The sequence below is a fragment of the Hypanus sabinus genome, chromosome 4 (genome assembly GCF_030144855.1).
Source record: "Hypanus sabinus isolate sHypSab1 chromosome 4, sHypSab1.hap1, whole genome shotgun sequence".
Lineage (NCBI taxonomy): Eukaryota > Metazoa > Chordata > Chondrichthyes > Myliobatiformes > Dasyatidae > Hypanus > Hypanus sabinus.
The window spans coordinates 3380331-3402357 of NC_082709.1; the positions used below are offsets into that span (position 1 = coordinate 3380331).

At 43.2% G+C, this 22027-nt stretch overlaps 1 protein-coding gene across 3 annotated transcripts in view; it reads right to left on the reverse strand.

Annotated features, from left to right (window-relative positions):
- The window catches only part of LOC132392448 (solute carrier family 35 member F5-like), a 193414-nt gene that overhangs the window by 122905 nt on the left and 48482 nt on the right, over window positions 1-22027 (reverse strand). For 2 of the 3 annotated variants that reach the window (XR_009511541.1, XM_059966304.1), the window contains exon 2: window positions 7785-7923. Coding sequence is in view for 2 of the 3 variants with exons in the window: in XM_059966304.1 (XP_059822287.1) it covers window positions 7785-7916 (132 nt within the window). In the remaining variant the exon portion in view is untranslated. Of the gene's footprint in view, window positions 1-7784; window positions 7924-10142; window positions 10508-22027 lie in introns of those variants that run through there. The other variant, XM_059966305.1, reaches the window with a different exon arrangement.

Here is a 22027-nt window from a genome sequence, read left to right on the forward strand (position 1 = left end):
GAAGCTATTACTGAAGTTATATCATGGGGTAATTATGGGTTGAGGGGAACCTGGGGCTTACAGGGATAGAATGACACAATATGTGAAAGACCTTTGTAATCAACTTAAAAGTGTTGAAGGGCCGAGCGAAACAACAGCAGTGAATCGCTGATCAGAGAGCCAAGGGGAAAGGAGATAGTCCTTCCACAGCCCGGCGACCAAGTCATGGTGGGGGTGCTGCCGGAAAGGCCAGGGTTCACCCTGAGGTGGGCAGGGCAGGACCACAGACGGTACTCTTAACCAATGCCACTTGTGCCTGTGTACAGACTTGGCGAGGCAGCCAGTGGAAACACTGGACTCATGGTTAAACCACACGACTCACCCTCTTGTTGCTCCCACATACAGAGTGGGGGATCAAGTGTACCCAGTAACCATGTCATTACACCAGCTGGCCATGCCAGACCTGACCACAGCTGATGAAAACATACCCAGAGGAAACACAAAGGCTGAAAATCCCAACAGCATGGCAGAAAACAGTCAGTAAGATGTTAAAGTGTGATGGTGATGGTATTCTGTAATGAAGGCTGGTTGCTGAAGGTAGATGATTAGTTTAATAGCATATAGAGAAGATATTGGAAAATAGATGGGGAGGGATTTTTAAGTTAAAACAGAGACAGCAAGTTCCACAACTTCGATGGATTTCAGACTGCACACGGCATCTGAAGGACGTCACCCCAGTCTGAAAGAGAAACTGGGCCCTTTCAGCAGTCAGGTCAGTGAGCGACTGGACAGTTCGGAAGGGGGTGCCACCACAGAAACCACCCCCACCCCTTCCTGTACATCGATGAGAGGGCCTGTGGGTGCTCTCGGAAAGAGAGTTTCAGTGACCAGAGAATTGGGGGGGGGGGGGGGGGGAAAGGGAAGGAATGTGATTAAGCTGCAATCAACCTGCAGTGAAAGAGCTGACAGGCACATGAAAGAAGCTGCAATTCTAAAGGTAGTAATTAGGGAATGTTAGGGTAGATATCGAGGCACACAAAATTGGGGGGGGGGGTGAATTTTGAGGCAGGGTGTTTTTGCTGTCCTGTTTGAGTAGATCCTCCTAGGTTGGCCTTTCCTAGTACAAATTTGTTTTTGTCCAGGAGGGCCAAGAGGAGGGACTGTTAGAGTGATTTTTGGGTTTAGGTCATTTACATTTAGCAAATGGCTTTGGTTACCAGTCTTCTGTTCCTTGAAAATGTATTGTGGATGTACAAATGTTTGTAATTTGCAACAATGCATTCCTAAAAGCTATGAATCAGAAGATGTGAAGTTTGCATGTAGTTTCAAAAGAAAGCATTGTCTATACTTTGTAAATATGGAATTGTCCTTTGTGTTTAGCAAATAAATATTAAGCCCCACTTTGGGCTAGGGGACCTTTCCACCGAAAGCGTTTCCATATGAAGCCTACTGTACCTTGTTTTGTCGAATGAAGAAGCTACTTTGTATCTACCAGTAACTCCCTCTGGCGATTTCATTCATGCAACAACAGTTACCTAGGTTTTCTACCCAGGATATAGATATGATATGGACCTGGACGATTGACTTTTTTCCCCCCATTCTTATAGTTCTTTTATATTCTGTGTTTTACACCCAATTTTTCACATTTTTTGTGTGCAGGGGAGGGGGATTTGGGGGTTGACAATTGTGCTGCCATTCTTTTCTTTCTTGGTTTTGTGGCTATCTGGAGAAAAAGAATTTCAGAGTTGTAAATTTTAATGATAAATGAACCTCTGAGTCCTTTGTCTCCATCCACCTTGACCAGATTTCTAGTCCCTGCTGCTGAAATGCATCCTGATAGCATAATGCTACCTTCACCACACTTTACAACAGGGATGGTGTTATCTGACTGTTGCATAGTATTAGATTTATCCCACATGTACCACTTCGTGTTGAGACCAGAAAGTTCCACTTTAGTCTCATCCAACCACAAGGCCTTCTTCTGCTTGTTCACAGTATCTTTTAGGTGATCCTTTGTAAAGTCTTTATGGGCAAGAACATAATTTTTTGTTTTCCTGAGTTTTTATCTTGCCACAGCGACGGAGGATGAGAGGTGACCTGATAGAGGTGTAAAGGATGATGACGGGCATTGATCGTGTCAATAGCCAGAGGTTTTTTCCCAGGGCTGAAATGGCTAACACGAGGGGGCATAATTTTAAGATGCTTGGAAGTAGGTACTTCCAAGTAGGTGCCAGAAGTAAGTTTTTCACACAGAGAGTGGTGGATGCATGGAAGATACTGCCAGCAAAGGTGGTAGAGGATTATATAATAGGGTATTTTAAGAGACTCTTAGATAGGTAGGGAAATTCTAAACAGTTTCTAGAGTAAGGCTGAAGGGCTTGTAATGTGATTTCTATGTTTCTTCCATAAATATACTCTTTCTGCAAGGCTTTAGAGAATACGGAGCCATGAACATCATCTGCAGTTGCAGCCACTGCCTTTCACAGCTCACTCAGAGTGATGGTTAGCATCACAGCAGCCTCTGTTACAAGTGCCATTCTTCTCTGGTGACTAGGCTTAGAGGGGGAGCCTGACCTGGGCAGTGTGGCTTTGGATTCATATTTTTCCCCCAGTGGACTGCACTGAGCTCCAAGGCATGTTCAGTGTCTTAGAGATGGTCTTGTATCCTTCCTCAAACTTTTGCTTCTCTATTACAATTTCTCTGACTTGTCTTGAATTCTCTTTTGTCTTAATTTTAGTTTGGTCTGTTGAAAATCGACCACACTATCGGACCTTACAGATAGAAAGTTTACTTATTCAGTTAATCCTCTAAGTTTCTACATCAACATTTGGGTGAATTGGTAAGCACCAAGGAAGGTTAACATAATAATTACAAAGGAGATGGACACCTTTTCTGCCACACAATTTTGGTTTTAATTTTTAGTAAATTGTTGACAGGTTTTGGAATTTTTCTTTTGATTTGATATGATGCTCAATGTTTTGTAGACTGAACACCTCCCTCTGCAACTGGATCCCAGACTTCCTGACGGGGAGACCTCAGTCAGTCCGGATCGGGAGCAGCCTCTCCAACACCATCACACTGAGCCTACTGGGCCTGAACACCTCCCTCTGCAACTAGACCCCAGACTTCCTGACGGGGAGACCTCAGTCAGTCTGGATCGGGAGCAGCCTCTCCAACACCATCACACTGAGCCTACTGGGCCTGCTCACCTCCCTCTGCAACTGGACCCCAGACTTCCTGACGGGGAGACCTCAGTCAGTCTGGATCGGGAGCAGCCTCTCCAACACCATCACACTGAGCCTACTGGGCCTGAACACCTCCCTCTGCAACTAGACCCCAGACTTCCTGACGGGGAGACCTCAGTCAGTCTGGATCGGGAGCAGCCTCTCCAACACCATCACACTGAGCCTACTGGGCCTGAACACCTCCCTCTGCAACTGGATCCCAGACTTCCTGACGGGGAGACCTCAGTCAGTCTGGATCGGGAGCAGCCTCTCCAACACCATCACACTGAGCCTACTGGGCCTGCTCACCTCCCTCTGCAACTGGACCCCAGACTTCCTGACGGGGAGACCTCAGTCAGTCTGGATCGGGAGCAGCCTCTCCAACACCATCACACTGAGCCTACTGGGCCTGAACACCTCCCTCTGCAACTGGACCCCAGACTTCCTGACGGGGAGACCTCAGTCAGTCTGGATCGGGAGCAGCCTCTCCAACACCATCACACTGAGCCTACTGGGCCTGAACACCTCCCTCTGCAACTGGATCCCAGACTTCCTGACGGGGAGACCTCAGTCAGTCTGGATCGGGAGCAGCCTCTCCAACACCATCACACTGAGCCTACTGGGCCTGCTCACCTCCCTCTGCAACTGGACCCCAGACTTCCTGACGGGGAGACCTCAGTCAGTCCGGATCGGGAGCAGCCTCTCCAACACCATCACACTGAGCCTACTGGGCCTGCTCACCTCCCTCTGCAACTGGACCCCAGACTTCCTGACGGGGAGACCTCAGTCAGTCCGGATCGGGAGCAGCCTCTCCAACACCATCACACTGAGCCTACTGGGCCTGAACACCTCCCTCTGCAACTGGACCCTAGACTTCCTGACGGGGAGACCTCAGTCAGTCTGGATCGGGAGCAGCCTCTCCAACACCATCACACTGAGCCTACTGGGCCTGAACACCTCCCTCTGCAACTGGACCCCAGACTTCCTGACTGGGAGACCTCAGTCAGTCTGGATCGGGAGCAGCCTCTCCAACACCATCACACTGAGCCTACTGGGCCTGAACACCTCCCTCTGCAACTGGACCCTAGACTTCCTGACTGGGAGACCTCAGTCAGTCTGGATCGGGAGCAGCCTCTCCAACACCATCACACTGAGCACGGGGACCCCCCAGGGCTGTGTGCTCAGTCCACTGCAGTTCACTCTGCTGAACCACGAATGTGCTGCAATACACAGCTCGAACCACATCATCAAGTTCATCGATGACACAACCGTGGTGGGTCTCATCAGCAAGAACGATGAGTCAGCGTACAGAGAGGAGGTGCAGCAGCTAATGGACTGCTGCAGAGCCAACAACCTGTCTCTGAATGTGAACAAAAGAGATGGTTGTTGACTTCAGGAGAGCATGGAGTGACCACTCTCTGCTGAACATCGATGGCTCCTCCGTTGAAATGGTTATAGCACCAAATTTCTTGGTGTTCACCTGATCCCTCAACACCAGCTCCATAGCAAAGAAAGCCCAGCAGATTCTCTACTTTCTGCAAAGGCTGAGTAAAGTCCATCTCCCAGCCCCCATCCTCATCACATTCTACAGAGAATGTATCGAGAGCATCCTGAGCAGCTGCAGCACTGCCTGGTTCGGGAATTGCCGCGTTTTGGATCGCAAGACCCTGCAGCGGATAGTGAGGTCAGCTGAGAAGATCAGCAGGGTCTCTCTTCCCGCCATTACAGACACTTACACCACACACTGCATGCGCAAAGCTAACAGCATTGTGAAGGACCCCACACACCCTTCATACAAATTCTTCTCCCTCTTGCCGTCTGGGAAAAGGCACCAAAGCAGTCGGGCCTCACGACCAGACTGTGCAACAGTTTCTTCCCCCAAGCCATCAGACTCCTCAATACCCACAGCCTGGACTGACATCTACATCATTTATTATTGTATTGAAATTTGTCCGCTACTGTGCCTATTGTCTTGTTTATTATTTATTTATTAATTATTGTACTGCCCTGCACTTTATTGTGCACTTCATGTAGTCTTGTGTAGGTCTGTAGTCTAGTGTAGTTTTATACGTACACAACACTGGAAGAACTCAGCAGGTCAGGCAGCATCTGTTTCGGGCCGAGACCCTTCATCAGGAACGGGAGGGGGAAAGAGGGCCGAAGCCCAGTAATAGAGATAGGGGAGGGGGTAGGGCCTAGAGATGCCAGGTGGAAAACCAATCAGAGGAACGATAAAGGGGGGAGGGGGAGGGGATAAGCATGAAAGAACTGTAGAGATAAAGCAGCAGAAAGTTGAAAGGGGAGAGAGAGGCAGAGAGGGACGTGGGATAGGGGATGTAGCACTTGGTCCTGGAGGAACATTGTTTAGTTTTTACAATGTATTGTATTAGCAGTTTATGGTTGAAATTACAATAAAAAGCAACTTGAGTTGACTTGACTCAAAAATGCTAGTTTAATAAATTTTAAATTTAGAAAATTAAACAGTAAAATATGAAAAAAATTGTGGGGGGTGAATACATTTTCAAGGCACTGTACCTGTAACCTTGTAATGCTTTTAATTATTTAAACAAAAGTACCCAATCTTCTCCTTATAGGTGTTATAATTCTAAGCTACCATAAAACTAACCTGTTTGTTAAATGTTTATGTTAATGATAACTCAATATGTTTTATGAGGGCATTTCAAAAAACAGGTGAAATATATAATTACATCTATGTTTCTAAAGCATATAACACATCTCTTAAGACAATAAGACAGAGGAGCAGAATTAGGCTATTCAGTCCACCAACTCTGCTCTGCCATTCCATCATGGCTGCTTTATTATTTCTCTCTCAACACTATTCGCCGGCCTTCTTCTCGACACCCTGACTAATCAATACCCATCATCTTCCACTTTAAATATATCAGTGACGTGACCTCCACAGCTGTCTGTGGCAATGAATTCCTCAGATTCACCACCTAGCTGAAGAAATTCCTCATCTCTGTTCTAAAGAGATGTCCTTGTGTTCAGAGGCTGTGCCCTCTGGTCTGAGACTCCTCCTTGTATCTTTATGTTTCCTTTTATGTTTGCACAATTTGTTTTATTTTCTGCATGACAGTCTTTTTTTTAAAATAACCACAATAATTAAAAGTGTTACATGCCTAAAATAAGAAGTTTCTTTCCACTCACTTGAGCCTGAATTCCTGCACTCCCTATCCAACCACAACGACCCAGATTCCCACACCTCACTTCCACTTACTCAGGCCCTAGACGTTACATGGTATAAGATATGTGCTGGTCTGCTGTTGCAGAAGTCCGAAGTGTGTTGGATTATCAGTGTGTTGCAGGAAAGATTACTCTGTGACAATGAATTACACTCTGATCAACATCCTTCAAATGGAATACCCAAAGGCTCCTGAATTCATCATTGCTGGTGACTTCAACCAGGCCAACATGAAGCGTGCGTTAGCTCAACACTAGCATCACGCCACCTGTCCCACCAGGGGCAGAAACACCCTCAAGCATCAAACCCTCAACCTCAAATATACAAACATCAAAAATGCACATGGAGCTCTTGTCCACAGACCACAGGGATGTGCTGCTTCTTCCTGCATACAGACAGCATCTGATAGAGGACAGTCCAGTACAGAACGTCATACAGTACTGGTCTGAGGAAAACGATGAGATTCTACGTGATTGCTTTGAGTCAGTAGTCCAGTCCATTTTCAAAGACCAGTCTAGATGAGTATGTCACTATTATCACAGACTTTACCACAAGTGTGCTTGGACTGTACACCAACGAGGACAACCTGGGTGTTTCTGAATGAAGCAGGAGGTACAACCCCCATTAAAGTCTAAGTCTGTAGCATTCAAATCAGATGACCTTGAACTTTGAAGGTGGGGACATCGTAAGCAGTGTGTGAGGAAGCAGAAGCGAGGCCAGCGGGGAGGAGTTCGTGCCAGGAAAAAGTAAGCCCTAGCCAGCCGGCTCTCCCGTCCATTCTGCTCTCCATTGGACATTAAATTGGACTACATCTGTGGCAACAAAATACTCAGTGTGAGTACAGAAACGGACGGAATCCCAGACACTGCCATTCAGCTGTTTATTTATGTAACAGATTTTCCCCCCAAGCCATCAGACTACCCAATTACTGCCCTCTGCTGTGCCTATTGTCTTGTTTATTATTTATTGTAATGCCTGCACTGTTCTGTGTACGTTATGCAGTCCTGGGTAGGTCTGTAGTCTAGTGTAGTTTTTGTATTGTTCATGTAGCACCATGGTTCTGAAAAATGTTGTCTCATTTTTACTATGTACTGTACCAGTAGTTATGGTCGAAATAACAATAAAAAGCGACTTGACTTGACTTGAAAGAAATCAAGATATGACCTCTGTAAAGTTATAAGAACTCACCACACAGTTTACAAAACAAAGTTTGGCCGCATTGGCAACAACAGATGGATGCAATTTTCAGAATGTGACTGCAATATTAATGATGAGTTGCTGTAAATATGACATGAAACAACTAAAAATCTGCAAAATAGAATGAATTTAAGGAAACATTCTGTCAAACCAGATAATACAACAAGACCACTGCACTTACCGAAGTAAGTTCAGATGATGCAACCCAGATGACGTCAACAATCAACAAAATGATTATTCCGAGGACCATCCGTCGCCTCTGGGGGAAACTGCTTTGTGAGCTCATTCGATTCATGATAAACACCCACACCATTTGTAACCTGTCAAACACAAATATTAGAGCAGTGAATGCAAGTAAGTGTATAAAATTATCTGCATTTTCTATCATTACTCTAACGTACTAATCTCATTCATTCATATGCAGCCTTTGTCCATTCAGACTGTTTATCTATTATGATTCATGTATGATTCATGCAGAAACAATGTTTCCATCATCTCCCTCTCTCTCTTTTTTTTCCATGTTTTCATCTTTTGGCATCCCACTCACTATTGTTCTTTCTCAGGGGACCATCCTGGACCCAGCACACAAGTGTAATTGCAATTGTGAAGAAAGCATAGATATGTAATGAAAAGTTTCTTGACTGGCTGCATCACGACCTGATATGGAAACACCAATGCTTTGGAATTGATGGTGGATTTAGCTGAGTATATCATGGGTAAAGTGCTCCCAACCATTGAGCACATCTACATGAAACACTGTTGTAGGAAAGCAGTATCCATCATCAGAGACCCCCACCACCCAGACCATGCTCTCTTCTCTCTGCTGTCATCAGGTAGAAGGCACAAGAGCCTCTGGACTCACACCACCAGACCAGCACATATCATGTACAGGTTTCCCCCGCAATCCAAAAATACAGCATTTCTATGAAACCATTTGTAAACCAAAATATCGTAAAGCGAAGAAGCAATTACCATTAATTTATATGGGAAAAGTTTTTGAGCGTTTCCAGACCCAAAAAATAACCTACCAAATCATACCAAGTAACACATAAAACCCTAACACTAACATATAGTAAAAGCAGGGATGATATGATAAATATACAGCCTATATAAAGTAGAAATATTGTATGTATGGTGTAGTTTCACCTATCAAAATCGGGAAGACAGTGAACCAAAGTCAATTTGGAGAAAAAAATACACGCATGCGCAAACAACTGCCCGCACAAGGTTTCACGGTCATTGTAGTCTTTCTCGGGGTAAACACACGTATAAAGCAGGCGTCTTTTTTTCGTAAAAGCAAAAATCCTCTTTGCTTAGCGAAAACAGGTACTAATGTAGGTCTTTCGTAACAGCGAGTTGTCATAAAGCGAACGTTCAAAAAATGGGGGACACCTGTACTATGTAACATCTGAGCTGAGTAAGTGGAAGGGATCTGGGTCACTGTGGGTGGGTAGGGAGTGCAGGAATTCAGGCTCATGTGAGTGGGACTTTTTATTTTAGGCATGTAACACTTTTAATTATTGTACCCTTTTGAAAGGGTACCCCTCAATAATTCTTGAATTATTGAATAATATTCTCTTGAATAAAAGAGGATAAAGATGCTCACTTGCCTCATTATTGAGATCACAAGGAGCAGAAGTAGGCCATTCAGCCCATTGAGTCTGCTCCACCACTCCACCATGAGCTAAACTATTCTCCCATCTAGTTCCAATTTCTGGCTTTTTCCCCATATCTCTTGATACCCTGACTAATTAGATACCTATCAATCTCCTCCTGACGAAGGGTCTCGGTCCGAAACATCGACAGTGCTTCCCCTTACAGATGCTGCCTGGCCTGTTGTGTTCCACCAGCATTTTGTGTGTGTTGTTTGAATTTCCAGAATCTGCAGATTTCCTCGTATTTGCTCTTAACTTGACCTATAAGGATTCTACCTCTTCTGATCCTATATCCCTTCTTTCTAGTGATTTGATATCGTTGCTTACGATCAGGGCCACGCCACCCCCTTCACCTACCTTCCTATCTTTCCTATACACTGTGTATCCTTGGACATTCAGCTCCCAATCACATCCATCATTTAGCCATGACTCAGTGATGGCCACAATGTCATATCTTTTAACCTGTAGCTGTACAACAAGGTCATCCACTTTATTTCTAATGCTGAGTGCATTGAAGTACAGTACATTGAGATCAGTATCTGTTACCAATTTTGCTATATTTCTATTGCACAGCAAACTATCCTGTCTATTTACCTGCCTGTTCTTCTTGCTGTACAGTATCTTTCACTTATTTCTATTTTCCTCTTCCTGGACCCTAAGACCCTGGTTTCCTTCCCCCGCCAATTTAGTTTAAACCTCCCTAACAGCAATATTAAACAATCCCGCCAAGATATTAGTACCCTTTGAGTTCAGGTGTAACCCATCATTATCGTATAAGTCATACCTCCCCCAAAATAGATCTCAATGATCCAAGAATTTGAAGCCCTGCCCCCTGCAGCAGTTACTTAGTCACACATTCATCCGCTTAATTCTGCTACTCTTACCTTCATTAGCGCGTGGCTCAGGCAGTAATCCTGAGATTATTACTCGGGAGGTCCGGCTTTACAACTTTCTTCCTTCAGGACCTCCTCTCTTTTTCTATCTGTGTCATTGGTACCAACATGTACCAAGAATTCTGGCTGCTCGCCCTCTCTCCTCAGAATACGCTGGACCCGATCTGAGACATCCTGTATCCTGGCACCAGGGAGGCAACACACCATTCAGGTATTCTTGTCCAGCTCGCAGAATCTCTTGTCTGTTCCCCTCACTATGGAGTCGCCTATAACGATGGCATTTCTCCTTGCTCTCGTGATCACGGCACCAGGCAGAGTGCCAAAGTCCCGTTCGCTGTGGTCTTCCTCCGTCAGGTCAACCTCTCCAACAGTATCTAAAACAATATATCGATTCTTGAGGAGAACTGTCACGGAGGTGCTGTCCATTGTCTCTCTATCGGTATTATCAATCACCTCCTCACTTTCCCTAATTAGCTGAAGGTCATCAAGTTACAGCTCCAGATCCCGAACACGGTCCTTAAGGAGCCTCATCTCAATGCACCTGGTGCAGATGTAATCCTTGGGGAGGGTGGGAGTCTCCCAGGGGCCCCACATCTGGCATTCGAAGCTCAGAACTAATCCTAGATGCATACCTCTAAAGCCACTGTTATTACTAAATAAATAAACCTGTAACTTATCCCTTTACTATAAGACTCAACGGTCGCAGGAAGCCTCTTCCCATTTCTGCCTAAGCCTGTTGAGCCAAAGCCCTATCACTCTGCACCCGTTCACTCCGCTGCCTGCTGGATATGGCGGTGTTCTTTTTAAACCTTCCACGTTCTGAGGTCACGCGCCTGCGCAGCTGTGCCTCTTTTATCCCAAGTAGTTAAAAAATAATTCTGAATTTTCTCCCAAAAACGGCGACTTACTCCGCTGCCTGCTTGCTGTGAATCCATAACCTATGATCTCACTTGAAAGATTCTTAATCCCATGCTCTCATTATTTATTGCTGTTTATTTATATTTGCATTTGTACATTTAGTGTCTTCTGCACTCTGGCTGATCTTTCGTTGATCCTGTTTTAGTTACTATTCTCAAGATTTATTAATTTCAGCATTGTATATGATGACATATATGTACTTTGAACTTTGAATATTTTTTCCTTCGGTCAATTGTCAACCTGAAATTATTAACCTGCTCAGTTGAGGAAAAACACCAGAGACACGAAATTGCCTCTGAAATGGTTTTTATTCAGAGAGGAGTTCGCAGCCCCATGCACTTCGGGCGTAAGGTAGCCAACTCCCAATTTGTCGGTTTACAAAGGTCATACTTGTTTACAAAGGTCATACAAAAGCAGGGTACAACATTCGCAAATATGGTTACCAATTCAAAACCATCCATTGATTGGCTATTGCATAGCCAAGCACGCGAAATACTCGGAATAAGCATAGACGCAAGCGTAATACTTTGCCAAACACATTGTCTTGTGGTCGCAAGGTTCCTCTTCTTTGTGGTGGCCACATGCTGTCTGGCACCTTAATTTAGCTACCTCTTCCCTGTTCTCCTACACTTCCCCAATGACATATCCTCTCCCTGGTCCTGTCTACATAGCTTGCTACACTTACCCCTCGCCCACCCCTCCTAAACGTACCCCTTACCCTCTTCACATTCTCAGCTCTCCTAGTGGTCTCATACTTATCCCTTTTACATTTGATTTTCCTCTCTTACTGTCTTTACTCTAATTCGTCTCTATTTTTCTCTATGCCCCTTTTCATAACCATAGATACCTCCAACATGTACCTTCTTAATGATAGTTTGTTCATTCATTGTGTCCTGTGCCTTTTGACATAGGTGATCATGTTCTAGAGACACATTTTCACCCCGTCACTCTTGACAGTTTGTAAAGAACTGTTTATTGGTACTGATAGATAGTTGTTGCTCCTCAACATTATCAACTTCTACTTCATGCTACAAATACAATGCTGTTTTTGAGGGTGGGCACATGAAAGCACAGCCAATATACTATGGAACAGCATTAAAGATAACCTAGTTCATTACAGAAGATTTGATAAACTGGCTATTTTATTACAGTAGCTCCCCAGGTCAAAGGTAACCCAACTTTATGGAAATTCTTGCAAACATTTTTAAAGCAGTTTCAATGTAGTTACAATATTAGTAATAAAAAAAAGTTTCATGGTGTTCTTTCAAAACTGAAAACAGTACAGTTCCATTAATTTATTGTATAATACATTTAATATAATTATAAGACCATAAGACATAGGAGCAGAATTAGGCCATCTAGTCCATCAAGTCTGCTCCGCCATTCAATCATGGCTGATCCTTTTTTTCCTCTCTTCCTCAACCCCAGTTCACGACCATCTCCCATAACCTTTGATGCCATGTCCAATCAAGAATTGATCAATTTCTGCTTTAAATAAACCCAACGACCTGGCATGTGGCAACAATTTAAACACCCTTTGGCTAAAGAAATTTCTCCGCATCTCTGTTTTGAAAGGGTGCCCTTCTATCCTGAGGCTGTGACCTCCTGTCCTAGATTCTGCCACCATGGGAAACATCCTTTAAACATCTACTCTATTTGGGCCTTTCAACATTCGAAAGCTTTCAATGAGATCCTCCCTCGTCCTTCTTCTGAATTCCAGTGAGTACAGACCCACATCTGATGGCCATTTCATTCTTGGAGTCATCTTTGTGAACATCCTCGGACCCTCTGCAACACCAGCACATATTTTCTAAGATGAGGGGCCCAAAAGTGTTCACAATTCTCAAGGTGAAACATCATCAGTGCGTTATAAAGCTTCAACATCACATCCTTGCTTTTGTATTCTAGACCTCTTGAAATGAATGCTAACATGGCATTTGCCTTCCTCACCACCGACTCTAAGGCTACGTCCACACTAGATTGGATAAATCCGTAACCAAAGCTTTACCTCGTCACTTTGACCCTCTGTCCACACTGAAATGGCATTTTCCTCCCCCGAAAATGGAACTTTTCTAAAACGCCCTCCAGAGTGTGTAAATTTGAAAACGCCGGTTGGGCAGAGTAACGTGGACGGGGTAACTGGATATTTTTTAAAACGCTGTCATGTCCTGCAGGAACAGATAGTGGCGGCTCCTCGGCAGTTCATTGTTTTCCAGAACACAACCAAACAATTTCAGAACAGACAGCAATGAGACTGAAGCTAGAAGAGTTAGAAATGTATTCACTAAATACTTTGACCCATAACTTACTGAATAAATAAATGTACTAATATATCTCAGAATTTTGGATTTTCTTTCCCGTTTAGAAAATTGTCCGCACATTTATTTCTACTACCAAAGTGCATGAACATGCATTTTCCAGCATTTTTTTTCATTTTCCACCTTCTTCCCATTCTCTTAATCTAAGTCCTTCTGATTCCTACCTGTTTCCTCCACACTACCTGCCCCTCCACCAATCCTCATATCATCTGCAAACTTGGCAACAAAGCCATCTATTCCATCATCTAAATCATTTATATACAGTATAAAAAGAAGTGGTCCCAACACTGACCCCTGTGGAACACCACTAGTCACTGTCAGCCAACCAGAAAAGGATCATTTTATTCCCACCAATTGCCTCCTACCAATCAGCCAGTGCTCTAACTATGTTAGTAACTTTCCTGTTACTCTTAACTTGGTAAGCAGCCTCATGTGTGGCACCTCGTCAAAGGCTTTCTGGAAGTCCAAATATACAACATCCACTGCATCCCCTTTCTCTATCCTACTTGCAATCTCTTCAAAAAATTCCAACAGGTTCGTCAGGCAGGATTTTCCCTGAAAGAAACCATGCTGACTTTGTCCTATCTTGTCCTGTGTCACCAAGTGCTCCATCACCTCATCCTTAATAATTAACTCTAACATCTTCTGAACCACTGAGGTCAGGCTAACTGGTCTATAATGTCCTTTCTGCTGTCTTCTTCTTTTCTTAAACAGTGAAGTGACATTTGCAATTTTCCAGTCCTCTGGCACCATGCCAGAGTTCAATAATTTCTTAAAAATTATTTCTAATGCCACTACAATCTCTAACACATCTTTCAGAACTCTAGGATTCAGTTCATCTAGTCCGGGTGACTTATGTACCCTTAGGTCTTTCAGCTTTTACAGCACCTTCTCTCTTGTAACAGTAGCTCCATGTATTTCTCTTCCTTCACAAACTACGACATCGGACATACTGCTAGTGTCTTCCACAGTGAAGATTGATGCAAAATACTCCTTTAGTTCATCAGCCATCTCCTTGACCCGTTATTATTTCTCCTCCCTCTGCCTCATTTTCTAGCGGTCCTATATCCACTCTTATCTCTCTTTTATTTTTAACATACTTGAGAAAAGCTTTTACTATCCACTTTGATATTATTAGCTAGTTTGGTTTCATATTTCATCTTTTTCTTTCTAATGTTTTTTTTTAGTTGCTCTCTGTAGGTTTTTAAAAACTTCCCAATCCTCTCTCTTCCCTTTAATTTTTGCTCTGTTGTATACCCTTTCTTTTGCTCTTACAATAGCTTTGACTTCCCTTGTCAGCCATGGTTGTACTATTTTACCATTTGAGTATTTCTTCATTTTTGGAATACATGTGTACTGCTCCTTTCTCATTTTTTCCCAGAAACTCACACCATTGCTGCTCTGTTGACATCCCTGCCAGCAGCTCCTTCCAATTTACTTTGGCCAACTCCTCTCTCATACCACCTTTACCTTAAGCTCACTAATCGCCTCCGGTTCATTACATAACACCCAATCCACTATAGCTGATCCCTTAGCAGGCTCAATGACAAACTGCTCTAAAAAGCTATCCCTTGGGCATTCAACAACACCTTTTCTATTTCCTGTTGTAACCTGTGGTCCACCTCCCAGCCACTGTTGGAAGGCCTGTATATAACTGCCGTCAACAAACATTACATATATTCCATTCTTTTATATTATATTTAAAAAAACAACAATGTTTTTTATCTGTGGTACATATAATTTTCGAAGGACAAAAATATATTTATAACATCCCCAAAGACAACTAATCTTATGCCAATAGCAAATCACTAACCTTTTTCGTTTCTTGTGTTAAAACCTAGCTACAATTATTCAAAATGCATGTCTTTCAACAATCTCTGAAAAATAATGCATCAGCACCACCAATCTCCATTCACGTTCATTAATCAGTTTCTGCTCTAACAGAAATTTTGATAGGAGTGTGTATTTCAGTTGGAATAAACTGAAGGGAAATGATTTGTAGATCTCTGGGGCAGAACTGCAATGTGTAGCTAATTACTAGAATTTCACACGTCTAGCTTTCAAAATCTTTCAGCATACAGTATAAAGTTTCTTACATTGCAGTTGAGATATTATGTTCTACAACCTTATAATTACTGATAGGGAGTATTCTGGAGTAATGTGAATATAGTAGATTTAATTCAAACAAGAACCAGTCTTCGTAAAAAAGATACAGAAACATCATGGGCTTAACTCTGCATGGTAGCAGCAGAGACACCGAGGAGCAGATTGGGAGGCAGATTTTGGAAAGGCACAAAAATAATAGGGTTGTTGTCATCAGTGACTTTAACTTCCCTAATACTGATTGGCAACACACACAAAATGCTGGTGGAATGCAGCAGGCCAGGCAGCATCAATAGAAAGAAGCACTGTCGATGTTTCGGGCCGAGACCCTTCGTCAGGACCTGATGAAGGGTCTTGGCCCGAAATGTCGACATTGCTTCTTCCTATAGATGCTGCCTGACCTGCTGAGTTCCACCAGCATTTTGTGCATGTTGCTGGAATTTCCAGCATCTGCAGATTTCCTTGTGTTTAATATTGATTGGCATCTGATTAGTTCCAATGGTTTAGATGGGGCAGAGTTTGTTAAGTGTGTCCAGGACGGATTCCTGTCACAGTATGCTGACAGGCCAAATAGAGGGAATGCCATACTGGATCTAGTATTAGGTAACAAACTGGGTCAGGTCACAGATCTGTCAGTGGGTGAGCATCTGGGGGGACAGTGATCACTGCTCCCTGGCCTTTAGCATTATCATGGAAAAGGATAGAAACAGAGAGGACAGGAAAATTTTTAATTGGGGAAGGGCAAATTATGAGGCTATCAGGCTAGAACTTGCAGGTGTTAATTGGGGTGATGTTTTTGCAGGGAAATGTACTTCGGACATGCGGTTGATGTTTAGGGATCTCTTGCAGGAAGTCAGGGATAAATTTCTCCCGGTGAGGAAGATAAAGAATGGTCAGGTGAAGGAACCTTGGGTGACAAGTGAGGTGGAAAATCTAGTCAGGTGGAAGAAGGCAGCACACATGAGGTTTAGGAAGCAAGGATCAGATGGGTCCATTAAGGAATATAGGGTAGCAAGAAAGGAGCTTAAGAAGGGGCTGAGAAGAGCAAGAAGGGGTCATGAGAAGGCCTTGGCAAGCAGGGTAAAGGAAAACCCCAAGGCATTCTTCAATTATGTGAAGAACAAAAGGATGACAGGAGTAAAGGTAGGACTGATTAGAGATAAAAGTGGGAAGATGTGCCTGGAGGCTGTGGAAGTGAGCGAGATCCTCAATGAATATTTCTCTTTGGTATTCACCAATGAGAGGGAACTTGATGACGGTGAGGACAATATGAGTGAGGTTGATGTTCTGGAGCATGTTGATATTAAAGGAGAGGAGGTGTTGGAGTTGTTAAAATACATCAGGACGGATAAGTCCCTGCGGCCTGACAGAATATTCCTCAGGCTGCTCCACGAGGCAAGGAAAGAGATTGCTGAGCCTCTGGCTAGGATCTTTATGTCCTCGTTGTCCACGGGAATGGTACCGGAGGATTGGAGGGAGGCGAATGTTGTCCCCTTGTTCAAAAAAGGTAGTAGGGATAGTCCAGGTAATTATAGACCAGTGAGCCTTACGTCTGCAGTGGGAAAGCTGTTGGAAAAGATTCTTAGAGATAGGATCAATGGGCTTCTGGAGAATCATGGACTGATCAGGGCCAGTCAGCATGGCTTTGTGAAGGGCAGATCGTGTTTAACAAGCCTGATAGAGTTCTTTAAGGAGGTGACCAGGACTATAGATGAGGGTAGTGTAGTGGATGTGATCTACATGGACTTTAGCAAGGCATTTGACAAGGTACCACACTGTAGGCTTATTCAGAAAGTCAGAAGGCATGGGATCCAGGGAAGTTTGGCCAGGTGGATTCAGAATTGGCTTGCCTGCAGAAAGCAGAGGGTCATGGTGGAGGGACTACATTCAGATTGGAAGATTGTGCCTAGTGGCGTCCCACAAGGTTGGGTTCTGGGACCTCTACTTTTCGTGATTTTTATTAACGACCTGGATGTGGGGGATAGAAAACGACACAAAAGTTGGTGGTGTTGTGGATAGTGTTGAAGATTGTCAAAGATTGCAGACAGACATTGATAGGATGCAAAAGTGGGCTGAGAAGTGGCAGATGGAGTTCAACTCAGTGAAGTGCGAGGTTCTACACTTTGGAAGGACAAACTCCAAGGCAGAGTACAAAGTAAATGGCAGGATACTTGCAAGTGTGGAGAAACAGAGGGATCCGGGGGTACATGTCCACAGATCCCTGAAAGTTGCCTCACAGGTAGATACAGTAGTTAAGAAAGCTTATGGGGTGCTAGCTTTCATAAGTCGAGGGATAGAGTTTAAGAAACGCAATGTAATGATGCAGCTCTATAAAACTCTGGTTAGGCCACGCTTGGAGTACTGTGTCCAGTTCAGTTCGCCTCACTATAGGAAGGATGTGGAAGCATTGGAAAGGGTACAGAGGAGATTTACCAGGATGCTGCCTGGTTTAGAGAGATCAGAGATGAAGGAATCTTGGGCTTTACTCTCTGGAGAGGAGGAGGATGAGGGGTTTGCATCATCGTGATTTGAGTTTAATCTAGCAGACCAGACAGATAAGGTCACTTAGCAATATTAAAATGTGGTCACAGGTCTAGATAATCAATAGTGTTTGTGTACTTATGATATTTGTGTACTCAGAGAGAGCCCTGACAACATTAATTTTGGCTAGTTGGTATTTCTGTCCCTAGTAGCTTGCAGACTATTTGTGTGATCAAACACGAGGAAATCTGCAGATGCTGGAAATTCAAACAACAACACACACAAAATGCTGGTGGAACACAGCAGGCCAGGCAGCATCTATAGGGAGAAGTGCTGTCGACGTTTCGGGCCAAGACCCTTCGTCAGGACTAACCGAAAGGAAAGATAGTAAGAGATTTGAAAGTAGTGGGTGGAGGGGGAAATGCAAAATGATAGGAGAAGACCAGAGGGGGTGGGATGAAGCTAAGAGCTGGAAAGGTGATTGGCAGAAGTGATACAGAGCTGGAGAAGGGAAAGGATCATGGGACGGGAGACCTCAGGAGAAAGAAAGGTGGGGGGAGGGGGGAAGCACCAGAGGGAGATGGAGAACAGGCAAACAACTAAATATGTCAGGGATGGGGTAAGAAGGGGAGGAGGGACATTAACAGAAGTTAGAGGTCAATGTTCATGCCATCAGGTTGGAGGCTAACCAGCCGGTATATAAGGTGTTGTTCCTCCAACCTGAGTTTGGATATTTGTGTGAGTTACTTTGTGACAAAGGTATTTGAACAATCAGATGCATCACTGTAGATATGTAATTCAAAGAAACTATCGGTTTACCCAAAACATTGAAGTAAACTACGTCATTTTAACTTCTAAATTGTATTGAATCACCAGCTGTTATCTTTAATCTTGAGGATATAAGAACGTGGTGTACCTTTGGGCTTGTGAAACTCTAGCAAGAGGGTTCGAAAAGAATGTTTGTCATAATGAATAGAAACTTTCATATCCACTTCTCCCAATTTCTCCAGTGACCTACTCATAGTCACAAAAATGGCTAGCTTAAAATCATACAATATAAGCAGAGGGGTATATGGTATTAAACATGTTACTAAACAGGTACATGGAATTTAAAGCTCTTTATAGCTGCTCTCCGATTAGCCATAATCATAAAGATGTTAAATGCGGCAGCCTAATGAAAGGACAAAGCAGAGTTCACCGAACCAGGACCAATACTGAAATACTGCTTAACTTCTACTACTTTATTAATAAGCTGCAAGAACTCACAAACAAAATTAGTAAATATACAGCAGTTTCCTATTATAGTGAGCAATAAAAAAAATAAAGAATTAACCAAGTGTACATAGAGTGATACAAAATGAAAATGGATGTTTCTGACTTTTGGAGATAAAAGTTTCCACAGTTCTCAGGAATGAAACACATTCTGAAACAGAGAACTGCCTATACTGGCCAACAGTAACTGATTAGATGAATAGAAACAAAGCAGTTTCATTCATGAGTTCAGTCAAAAGCATGGAACTGAGGGTTCAGGAAATGAAAGCATACTTCTTGAAGTGCAGCAGACTTGCATAAGGAGGCTGAAGAAACTAGTAAAACAGAGAAACAGAAATATTTAATTGTATGGATCATTAGAGAGATCTAACATATGTTGACACAATACCTGGATCCTACAATTTCTCTCATCACCTTCCATTAGATGTGAAGGAAGCCTATTTTTGTTTTGTTGTGTGGATCTCCCCAGCTCTCTCTGTGGTACCATGCTCAGAGGTCAACATCTCTCCAGTTTTCTCTGTGGTATCATGCTCAGAGATCAACACCTCTCCAGTTTTCTCTGTGGTACCATGCTCAGAGGTCAACATCTCTCCAGTTTTCTCTGTGGTATCATGCTCAGAGATCAACATCTCTCCAGTTTTCTCTGTGGTACCATGCTCAGAGGTCAACATCTTTCCAGTTTTCTCTGTGGTATCATGCTCAGAGATCAACATCTCTCCAGTTTTCTCTGTGGTACCATGCTCAGAGGTCAACATCTCTCCAGTTTTCTCTGTGGTATCATGCTCAGAGATCAACATCTCTCCAGTTTTCTCTGTGGTACCATGCTCAGAGGTCAACATCTTTCCAGTTTTCTCTGTGGTATCATGCTCAGAGATCAACATCTCTCCAGTTTTCTCTGTGGTACCATGCTCAGAGATCAACACCTCTCCAGTTTTCTCTGTGGTATTATGCCAATATGCAGTTCCTCATACAGTGCCTCTGTTGTTCCCTATACACAAAGTTGTGCAGAAATGAGATCACCATGGTATTGTAGCAGAAGTGTCATTAGAGAGCAAACATTGGTTCCTGGTTCCCACATTGCTCTGCAGTCCAAGCAAACCCCTTTCTCACAGGAGGCTTCACTCCTAGCAGTGTTTGGACACCAGTTCAAGAGTAAGACAATGAAAGGGGCAATGAAGAGGACTCTCACTGTAAAATCTGAAATCATGGATTGCAGGAAACATGTCACTCAGAATTGTGCTGAACGGAAATGACAGTACATTGCAACAACAGCTGTACAACGATCGCTGCATATGTTGCTCATGAACTTCTTCCCTTTTGGGCTTTCAGAAAGAATACTCAATTTCTCTGTCAACTCACAATGTTGGTTTTGTAGCATACTTAACGAAACTGGACATCTGCTTCATATTCACTCATCCTGCCTTATCTCATGTTGAATATAACCCTTTTCAAACCAAATACCAATTAATTACAAAAAAGTTGATTACTTTTCCAGGCCTCTAAAAATAAGGAATTTTCATTTCTTAGAAAGTACTGTACAAAAGTCTTAAGCAGGAGGTGTCCATAATTAAGGATCTCCAGCACCCAGGGAATGCCCTTCTCTCACTGTTACTGTCGGGAAGGAGGTACAGAAGCCTGAAGGCACACACTCAGTGATTCAGGAACAGCTTCTTCCTTCTGCCATCCGATTCTCAAATGGACTTGAACCCTTGGACACTACCTCACTTTTTAAAATATAGTATTTCTGTTTTTTGCACGATTTTTAATCTATTCAGTATAGGTATACTGTAATTGATTTATTTATTACTATTATTATTTTACTTTGTTTTCTTTCTTCCATATTATGTATTGCATACAACTGCTGCTGCCAAGTTAACAAATTTCACATCACATGCTGGAATTTCTTGACTCAGAGAGTGGTAGCTGTGTGGAATGAGCTTCCAGTAGAAGTGGGACAGGCAGGTTCGGTATTGTCATTTAAAGTAAAATTGGATAGGTATATGGACAGGAAAGGAATGGAGGGTTATGGGCTGAGTGTGGGCCAGTGGGACTAGGTAAGTGTAAACGTCGGCACGGACTAGAAGGGCCGTGATGGCCTGTTTCCATGCTCTAATTATTATATGGTTATATGGTTATAATAAACCTGATTTGGATTCTGTATATCATGTAGTAATAGAAGTTAAATTCAGTACCTGTGAAAAAGTTCAATCGTTTCTTTTAAAAAAACTGCATTAAAACTATAAAACATAGGAGCAGAATTAGGCAATTTGCCCCATCATTGGTCTCAACCACATTCCCCTGCTTTCACTGCCTAACCTTTCTTCACTATTCTTGGTTGGTGTGGCTGTAACAAAACCCAATTTCCCTCGGGATCAATAAAGTATGTCTGTCTGTCTGTTGACACCCTGACCAATCCACAAACTATCGAGTTTAAACTGGTATTCAACTACCTGTTAAAATATACCCAATGACTTGACCCCATAGTCATCTGTGACATTAAATTCTACAGATTCATCACTCTCTGGCTAAAGAAATTCCTCCTCATCTCTGTTCCAAAGGGACATCCTTCTATTCTGAGGATATGCCCTCTGGTCCTAGACATTCTAGAACATAGAACATAGAAAACCTACAGCACAATACAGGCCCTTTAGCCCACAAAGCTGTGTCGAACATATCCTTACCTTAGAAATTACTTAGGGTTACTCATTGCCCTCTTATTTTTTCTGAGCTCCATGTACCTGTCCAGGAATTTCATAAGCCATGCTCCCCAATCCAGGCAACATC